The following is a 10,189-nucleotide window of genomic DNA, read 5'->3' on the forward strand; positions in this document are numbered from 1 at the left end:
GAAGAGTTATCCACTGAACCAAGACGTGCTTGGCAAGCTCGCAAATGCTACTAGCGGCAGATCAATTGGCTGACACTTGAGTTTATACAATAAAATAATCTGCCAGTTAATTAATTGGCACTTATTGGATTTCATTTGCTAACGCTGCTTTATGTTCCGGGTCAGAGGACATTTGTATATTAATTTTGAGATGTTATACTAAAACCCCCAGTTCTCAAACAGTGTGTATAAGCTACATTTCATGTCTCTGATATTTCACAAGCAAAAATGAGCATGGGCGTAACAAACGGAACATGTTTGTGCTGGTTTAGTTAAATCTTATTTATCTGTGTACAATTATTTGTTGTAACGGTGTGCTTGTTTTCTTTATAGGTTACCCTCAAAGTCCAAGTCTGTAGATAAGTCTGTTGACAAGTCAGATGAGGAACTCCAATTCCCAAAAGAGCTCATGGAAGACTGGAGCACCATGGAGGTGTGTGTGGACTGCAAAAAGTTTATCTCGGATATCATTAGCTCCAGCCGCCGTAGCCTGACCCTGGCTAACAAGCGGGCCCGATTAAAACGGAAGACGCAATCTTTCTACCTATCTTCCACGGGGAAATCTGATTACCGGCCCACAGAGAGAACAATCAATGAGATCTGACTCTCGTGCCTTTTTTTTGTTTTTTTTTTTCCTTTTAACCTGCTTTGGTGTAATGAATAATCAGGCTGTTGCTATATATTTTTTTTAAGGGCTCGAGCAAGTTTGACTTTTTGCGAGATAGCACACCCCCCGTTATTTTTTTAATGTGCTCTAAAACAGGCTGCATCCACACAAGCTGTCCCAGATGCGGCATTTCCTTTGCACTGGACGATTGCATCTTTTGCCTTTTTATGTCTATTTGTAATGAGACTTTATCACATGGACTCTGCTGGAGATCACAATGTTCTACCTGCAAGAGAAGCCCATGAAGGTATAGCTGGCACTGTTACCTCATAGAGTACATATCTCCTGGCTCTGCTGAACAGAGATGAGCAATGTCATATTTTTCCATTGTGTCTGCATTCCTGTTTGTACTTTTAATTCTTTAATTCAATCATTATCTAAATTAGCTGTCGCCAAAAGGACCCAGAAAGATGTCTTGGTGTGGAGGAACTGTGTGAGACGGTAGTGTCTGCGCTGAGATATTGAACTATCAGGTATATAGCTGGGTAAAGCAGTAGGGTTCTGGTAACTTCTGTCTCACTGGTCCATAGCTAGAAGTCACCAGCCGGACAATAATAGCACTTTCCTTTCTTCCCTCAGTGCCAAACAATGTCTTCCCAAACCAAATATCATTCCACCCCTTCATGTGTCAAAACTTGTAGATCTTCACACCTGATTTGTGGATTTGGTGCACAAAAGGGTGCTGGGGAGGAGTGAAATGCATGTAAATGGGGTCTGTTTTTTAGTTTATTTTTATAATTTATGAAACTGGCTACTGATGAGAAGAAAAAATATGGTACAGTCTTAAATGTTTTGTGCTGGCGGCCTAAGCCATCTGTGTAGTTGGCTTGTTGAATATGTATCTACGCCCAAGAAAATGTACCCTTGTCTATAGAAAAGGCAACAGTCTTGTGGGTGATACTAATAATTAAGATAATGCAGCATATCAATTCTTCTGGATCTACTGATATAAATGTGGCATGGGTTGCATGTCAAGCCTGCAGTGACAGCTGTAGCAGGCAATTCTTTCTAATGTGGTGCTTGTTTATATGTGTGCCTTTTTGCTTAGAAGTTATTTGGGTCATTTTATCCCAAGACTTTGCATCCTTGGCAGCATGTTAGTCACCATCACCCTTCCACATGCCCACCAAAAATCTTCATTACAATTTAAATGGTAATCCTAAAAACACCTTGAGGTTTTATTAGATTTCACTTTTGCAGGAAGCACTGATCGGGTTAATCCTCAGTGTTTACTGTATGCCAGAGCTGACTAGGCAGAGCTCTTCTACAGTCTGTTGACAGTTGTTCATAAAAGCTAATTGGACACTTTGATCTAATCTTTATAACACAGAGCACAGAGAAGTGAATTCCTCAGCAACTACAGGTGGAATAAATACTTTTCATTGTGTGCTGTGCAAGAGTTTGCGTTTGCTTTAACTATTTAAAGAAAAGATTGTCTGTAAAGAAGAACTTAATTCTGGTTCCATTAGAAAAGGTGACTATTTAAATTAACTCTAGATAGCACAATGATGAAGATCCACCATGAATACATTCTTTCCAGACCTCTTGGTTCCCAATTGTGCCACAGGGAGGCCATTCTTGCCACAGTGATGTCACTAGGTCTTGATAACTTAATAGGCGGAGTCCTACATCCATCCAACAAAACTGTCTGCCTCTGTGATGACAGGCCTAAACAGCAGAAACTGTATCATACCAATATGGTGACATAATACATCTATGTAGTGCAATACAAACAATGTATTGGGTCATAACTGACTGCCAAACATGTCATTTATGTAAATAAATAATTTAACTACTTCCTGATATAAAAGCTCTTATATACCTGTATACCGTAAAAAAAAAATAAAAATAACTACACATAGCACAAAATAGTCTTTGCCACAGACAGGAAACTGTTGGACTGTAGCAATATTCAGTGTCCGTCAGTCTAGATGAGCAGTCCACCTGTCCCTTGTACAACTGAAAGTGATGCTGCTTCTGTACATAAATCTAGCTATAGCTCAGCTGGTAATAGTCTAGCACACCAGAAACAGACCTACTATCAGGTTCACTCTTCAACATAGAAAATACTTTTTTCTTTGTATTGTAAATAATTGTACTATATTTATTAATAACTGGAATGCATTCTTCTTACAGCCAGGAAGATTTGACACTGGAGGAAACGTATATTTATATGTACATTGACCGTGATATAATGTCAGGTTTAAGCTTTCTGTTAGTCGAGGTAGGATTTTCAGCTTAGCTGAGTTCTTTTAAGTTAAAACTTCATTGTTCTAGTTCATCCTTAATGATTTAGTTTCAAGCATTAATTTTCTAGTTGGTGGGTCAGTGTAACACCTTGTGGTGTAACCTGTAAACATGTGACCAGTGTTGTTCTGATCTCCTGCATCCTTGTTGATAAGTAAAGGTTGCAACACCTTACCTCTGATCATCAATGAGCTGCAGAGATCATCTGACAATGCCTTTGGCATTCTAGCCAGCTATGCCTCATGGGAGATGTAGTTCAGCAACAGCTGGAATGCCAAAGGATGCATATCCCTGCCACGTGTCTTTGTGGTGACTCGGGCCCGCATTGATTGTAGTTATTATAAACCTCAGCCCATCGACAGCTCTGTTCCTTGTTATCTCTTTGTCTCCCTGTGCATTTGTCCACAGCAGCAACCCTGCTCCTGTGAGGATAATAAAATGCCTTGAAATCCTAATGCTGTGTTGTTTATTGCAATGGAGTTGATGTGATGATGTTTTCAGTTTAACTTTCTATAAAATGATTACAATATAAATGTGTGCATGTGTACATGGTTAGCAGGGGCAAGACTACAAATCATGCCCCCCCCCCCAAGCAAAGCTTTAATGGGGCTCCCCAATGTTGATACATTTCAGTTACCTACCCCTGGTGACCCTCACAGCCTGGGAGCCCACCTTGCAAGGGTTAGAAAACAAGTGTGACCACCCATAACAAGGGAAGCTACAAAAACGCTTGATCTGAAGCATGAACCCCTTTATCGCAGGAAGGGAAGTAATACTTGGGCCCCCCTCACAGCTCTGGGCCCCCATGTGGCTGCAGTGGCTGATCCCTTATAGCTACGCCCCTGGTGGTAAGCAGGGCTTACATTCTTACTTCACATTCTCACTTTTGGTTCAACCAATGGACCTTTAGTAGGCTGCTATTAAGGTAAAACTCTGCATTTGTTGAGTAATAACATTTGTTTCAGACCTACACAATGACAAACTTGCACCAGCAATTCGCTTGCTCACCCTGTTTGTGTGCATACAGATGCAAAGATATAATCAGACATTCAGTGTACATATATCAAATTACAGTTGTTTCTGCTCTTTGCCGCTAATTGCTGTTGCAAGAAGAGGAAAATAAGTGAGATGTAAGTTCTATAAACTACATATTCCCAATTGAAAAAAAGTGGTTTGTGCTTGCAGTTACGTTTTGGACATTAATAGTTGGCTGCAAACTTGAATGGCAGTTGTTTCACAAGATAAAATTACAAAACCAATGTGCACAGCACTTAAATATGATTGTTGCAAATTTTTTTTTGTGTGAGTTGAGTTTCACTCTTATGTGACCCAGTACTGTGTCCAGACCTCCCTTGGAATGAGGTTCCATAGTTTACAACTTTACTACCTCAGCAGCACTGACTGTCCTCAATAACAAAACTTTGCTGGGCCTCAGTGAGTTCCTGGTGTTATGTCTGGATTTCCTGGTTCTGAAGCTGGGCCATACCATCTCCCACCCCTGTCATACCTCTACTGCCCTTCGCCATGACCCTCTCATATTATCCATGCATCCTTCTGGTAACACAGTTTCCAGGTCTGTGCACCAACACTGAAGCCAGGCAGTGATTGTGTTAAGGGATATAGTGCTGCTGAGGTACTAAAGCTGCATAGAATAAAGCATCACTGGCAGATAGGGAGGACTTATGACCCTTTATAGGCCGACTTTCAACTCTAACTCCACTTTTGTGTGGCTAGAAAAACTATTATTATTATTATTGATTTATAAAGCGCCAACATATTCTGTGGCGCTGTACAAAGTAAGAAACAAACATGGGGTACATAATAATACAGACAATGGTGTACACCAATATACAAGATACATAATTAGTGACAAAATACAAAGAATGATACAAAATACAAATTATGGAATTGGTAATGACAGTTATAAAATTAACATGATGAATAAAATGTAAAATGGTTACCAAGACACAAAAGGGGGAGAGAGCCCTGCCCTTGCGAGCTTACAATCTAAAGGGAATGGGGGGGGGGGGGCAGGAGGAGGGGTAGTATGCAGCAAATATATAGAGGCTTTGTGTTTTAGGATACCTAGTAGGAGTGCAATTTGGTCTTAGTACAAAGGGAAGTGGCCTAAGATAGAGCATATGCTTGTCGGAACAAGTGTGTTTTTAGAGAGCGTTTAAAGGTAACAAAGGTTGGCGATTGACGGATGTGTTGTGGGAGGGCATTCCAGAGGAGGGGTGAAGCGTGTGCGAAGTCTCGTAGACGTGAATGTGAGGAGTTGATTCTAGAGGAGGACAACAGAAGATCATATGCCGATCTGAGATTGCGATTGGGTTTGTATCTGGAGATTAGTGAGGATATGTACCGGGGAGAGAGATGGTGGAGAGCTTTGTAGGTTAGGGTTAGGAGTTTGAACTGAATCCTCTGGTTAATTTGCAGCCAGTGAAGAGCTTGACAAAGAGGGTCGGCAGAGGAAGATCGAGAAGAAAGATGAATGAGACGATCAGCTGAGTTCAGTACCGACTGGAGCGGGCCAGTTTGTTAGACGGTAGTCCACAAAGTAGTACGTTGCAGTAGTCCAGACGAGAAATTATGAGAGCATGTATTAACATTTTAGTTGTGTCTTGAGTGAGAAAGGGACGGATGCAAGATATGTTTTTGAGTTGGAGATGGCAGAAGCTGGTTATGGAGTGAACATGAATAAAAGAGAGAGATGAGTCGAATATCACCCCCAAGCACCGAGCTTTGGGAACTGAAGTTATGGGAGTGTTATTAACATTTATTGTTACTTCAGGCAGGGAGGTGGACAGAGACGGTGGAAAAATTATTAGTTCTGTTTTACTCATATTAAGTTTTAGGCAGTGAGAGGACATGAAGGAGGATATAGCAGACAAGCAGTCAGGAACACGTTTAAGGAGGGAGTTAAGGTCTGGGGCAGAGAGGTACAGTTGTGTATCGTCTGCATAGAGGTGGTATTGAAACCCGAATGAGTTGATTAAATCACCAAGACCATGCATGTAGATGGAAAAGAGGGAGGGACCAAGGACAGAGCCTTGGGGAACCCAGACAGACCAAGCATGAGGAGAAGAGATCTGATCTGAGTAGGAGACTGAAAGACCTTCCAGAGAGGTAGGAAGATAACCATGTAAGAGCAAGGCCCTTTATTCTGACATTTGAAAGTATTTGTAGGAGTAAGGTGTGGTCGACAGTATCAAATGCTGATGACAGGTCAAGAAGGATGAGTATGGAAAATTGACCTTTGGATTTGGCTGTAAGAAGGTCATAGGCCACTTTGGTAAGGGCTGTTTCCGTGGAGTGGTTAGAGCGAAAGCCAGACTGGAACTGATCAAGTAGGGAGTTAGCAGATAAATAATGGCTTAATTCTGCATGTATATGGCGTTCAAGTAGTTTGGATGCAAATGGGAGAAGTGACACTGGGCGGTAGTTGGCAAGTGTGGTAGGATCTAGAGAAGGTTTTTTAAGTACTCTCTAGTACTCAAAAGAGAAACTCAACACTCTTCTAAAAAGTAAAATATAACATTGAATCATCAAAAGTGCTTAAAATCTGTGCAGTGATACTACTGTGGTACATGGGATAGCACATACTCACTCCGATCAATAGTACAGCATGGGGAGGTTAATGGTCCATATGTGTTTTTCTCAGAGGAAATGTTACGTCTTTCGTTAAAGGGACTCCGAGCAGTGCAGAAACTATAGAAAGATGCATACCATTTTGAAGCTCTCTTTCTCCTCTTTCCAACGATATATAAACCGCCACCCTACGCCTTTTATTTTCGCTATTTTCGCGATCAAAATCACGGTCACCGCGATTTCGATCGCGAAAATATCGAAAACTAAAAGGCGTAGGGCGGCGGTTTATGTGTCGTTGGAAAGAGGAGAAAGAGAGCTTCAAAATGGTATGCATCTTTCCATAGTTGCTCGTATTACACAGGATGACTTTTTCCCAAAGCCGGCAGCTCCATGCAGCTGCATGCAGTTGCTGACTTTGGGGAAAAGTCGTCTTGTGTAATACAAGCAACTATGGAAAGATGCATACCATTTTGAAGCTCTCTTTCTCCTCTTTCCAACGACACATAAACTGCCGCCCTACGCCTTTTAGTTTTCAATATTTTTGTGATCGAAATTGCGGCGGCCGCGATTTCGATCTCGAAAATAGCGAAAACTAAAAGGCGTAGGGTGGCGGTTTATATATCGTTGGAAAGAGGAGAAAGAGAGCTTCAAAATGGTATGCATCTTTCCATCATTTCTGCACTGCTCGGAGTCCCTTTAAGTACATAGAGTGAGTGGTTTAACAGTCCATTTCAGTTGCTGGGCCTTTGCCAGCAGGTAGAGAGGAGGCTCTGTAAAGTCCTCAAGAAATGTTTTTTCCAATTTATAATAGCCCAATATTTTTTTTTACCTGAGGTGGTATGGAGGGCAATGAGGCAAATTGAATTATTAAGAAGCTAGCTCAGGTGAATGTACTCTCTAATTCTAAGAAAGTGTGTCATGAGATAATGCAAGAATTTTTGAGTTTAGTTATCAAAGAAAATATAATTGATTGAAATGAAACAGAAGCTGAGATCAAGTGGTTAAAAGGAATGATCATATCCCTAAAAATTCAGACTATGTAGATACTCTGGTGAAGAATTCTAAAAATAACAAATGTTCCAAAAAGAAAAAAATGTGAGATATCAACAAGATAATGAACAGAAAAGTGAATTTACTGGCCGTAGCAAAATGAACAGGTTATATTGAAAGAAAACCCAATAAGGTAGTGAGAATTAGTGATGGCTCGAACATCCGATTTTAGGTTCGCAAACCTCTAACGTGAACTTCCGCAGAAGTTCACGTGAACTTTGCGAACCGCAATAGACTTCGAAGGGCAGGCGAACTTTCAAAACTTCAAACCTTAATTCTGGCCATAAAAGTGATGGAAAAGATGTTTCAAGGGGTCTAACACCTGGAGGGGAGCATTGTGGAGTGGGATTTGACGCACAGCAGTGTTTTAAGGGCAGAAATCACATTGCAATGCTAAATTGGAGGCATAAAGTGCTTTAAAACTTCTTGCGTGTGTATACATCAATCAGGTAGTGTAATATGTGTACTGATTCACACTGACAGACAGACCAAACTCACTGTGTAATGCACCGCACACAGCTGTTTGTGTAGTGATGGCCATGCTGGACTGGTGTGCACTATGGCGAGAGTGCAGGCGATAGCGGTTTTCAAGCCCATATGGTCGCTGGGCTGAGGTAGCTCAATGAAAGAACAACAGTGACTGTCCAGCGGATCGAATTTGGTCTGTCAACAATGAAGCAACGACCTTATTATTTTGGGTGTGCCCCCCAACACACTTATATAGCCAGCAGTCATTGCTTCATTGTAATACCTAAGCCCCTTCACCACGGCAAGGTAAAGATCACGAAGGGGAATCGACATACGTACATGCCTTTTGTTTTGTTGTTGCAGCCACTGCAGTGCAGCCAGAAAAATTAGGCAGGCATGTACACGCACCCGAAAAAATTATTATTGTTTGTTAGTGACCGCTGCTAGCAGCGGCCTTAAAAATTCAGGAATCCACCTGGAGTCCTGGACCCTGTTGGTTGTGGCGTAGAAGGCAGTCAAGCAGCCTGCAGGCAGAGATGCTGTGTGGGGACTGACTTTGCAGACCCCGTGGTCAGATGGACTCTTGACCCAACGCTGTGTGCCAGAGATGACGCTACTTGCCTTTCAACATCACGGTGTAGTTTGGGTATCACCTTTTTTGAGAAATAATTGCGGCCTGGTATCTTCCACTGGGGTGTGTGGCTTTGCTTTTGTGTGCTGCTTTTCCTCAGGTGGTCATTCCATTGCAGTTTGTGCTTTGTCATCATGTTCCTTCATAAGAAGGTGTCCCTACGCGGGTCTTGGTCTTTCCACGGCTCAATTTTTTGTGGTAGAGAGTACAGAGGGCATTGCTCTCATCTGAGGCAGACGCACAAAAAAATGTCCACACCGTTGAGCCCTGGGATGATGGCACTTTGGCGGTGAAGGCCGACTGAGTGTTAAGTGGGGTGCCAGAATCAGAGCAAGAGGAGGAAGATATGTCACGGTTCCTTGCGGAAACTGAGGAAGATTAGGTGTTCTGTGTTAGTCAACTACGTCCTGACAATCTTGGGGGTTGATGGCACGTGTCTTCTGAACACTGTACTTTGGTCCAGGGCCGGACGAAATCACAACAGCACGACCTCGAAACAGACCTGCCGGGTGGCTTGCCTCTGCCTGTTTTGTCCATATTGGGGTGGATGAAGTGAAAGGTATGCACTGACTTGACTAATACAATGTGCAGTCACACAGGTACGGTGAACAGGTATGCAGTGACTGGTATATAAAATTGCGTGCTGTCACACAGGTGCAGTGAACATGAACAGGTATGCACGGACTGGTATTACAAATGTGCAGCTGTCACACACAGGTGCAGTGATAAGGTAGGCACTGAATCTGCTGGGCCTGGCACAGTATAGGGCCAGCTGCGACAGACAGGGCTGTATATGCAGTGTCAGTGGGCCACACACAAATAAACAGATCACAAGAACATTAGTTCTCAAAAAAAGCTGTTTTGGGGTGCTTTTAGCAATAAGTATCAGCAAGGAGCAAGCTAACAAGCCTAACTAAGCTTTCCCTAGTCTCTGCAGCAACTCTCTCCATTCTCTCACTAACTACGCAGCACACAGAGTGAGAACATGGCCGAAGCAGCTGCCTTTTATAAAGGGGGAGGGGCTCCAGGAGGGAGTGTAGCCTGATTGGCTACCATGTGTCTGCTGACTGTGATGTAGAGGGTCAAAGTTTAGCCCAATGATGTAGTATGGTGGGATGGTCAAACTCGCATAAAGTTCTTGTTCGATTGCGAACCATCTCTAGTGAGAACTAAGGACCTGCCATTCTCCTCTAGATATAGGAGTGGGGATACTTGTAGAGGGAGCCAGAGAAGTGGCAAAATAAGGCAACAGAGAGTAAAGTAAAAGGCTACAAAAGAATCAAGTGCTCTGACACAAGGCTTGAGAAGATCCCAGCAGAGTCTGAACAGAGTACAGAAGGATTAGGACTAGTTCACTGCAAGCTCTAAAACGGCTGTTTCAGCGGGGCAGAAGTGGGTGTGTAAATGGATCCTATGTTAAGCCTAGAATCTACTTCTGTCTGACACCCCTTGTAAACATTGTATGTTTTACTATTTATTGGCCAGCGCTGCACAAT

At 42.5% G+C, this 10,189-nt stretch overlaps 1 protein-coding gene across 5 annotated transcripts in view; it reads left to right on the forward strand.

Annotated features, from left to right (window-relative positions):
• Nucleotides 1-3,408, forward strand: part of SPIRE1 (spire type actin nucleation factor 1) — a 257,639-nt gene extending 254,231 nt beyond the window's left edge. For all 5 annotated transcript variants that reach the window (XM_068237134.1, XM_068237135.1, XM_068237136.1 and 2 more), the window contains one exon: nt 373-3,408. In XM_068237134.1, coding sequence (XP_068093235.1) covers nt 373-643 — 271 coding nt within the window. In that variant the 3' untranslated portion in view covers nt 644-3,408. The remainder of the gene's footprint in view (nt 1-372) is intronic.
• Nucleotides 3,409-10,189: the final 6,781 nt, after the last annotated feature.

This window comes from Hyperolius riggenbachi, chromosome 5, assembly GCF_040937935.1.
Source record: "Hyperolius riggenbachi isolate aHypRig1 chromosome 5, aHypRig1.pri, whole genome shotgun sequence".
Taxonomy (NCBI): Eukaryota; Metazoa; Chordata; class Amphibia; order Anura; family Hyperoliidae; genus Hyperolius; species Hyperolius riggenbachi.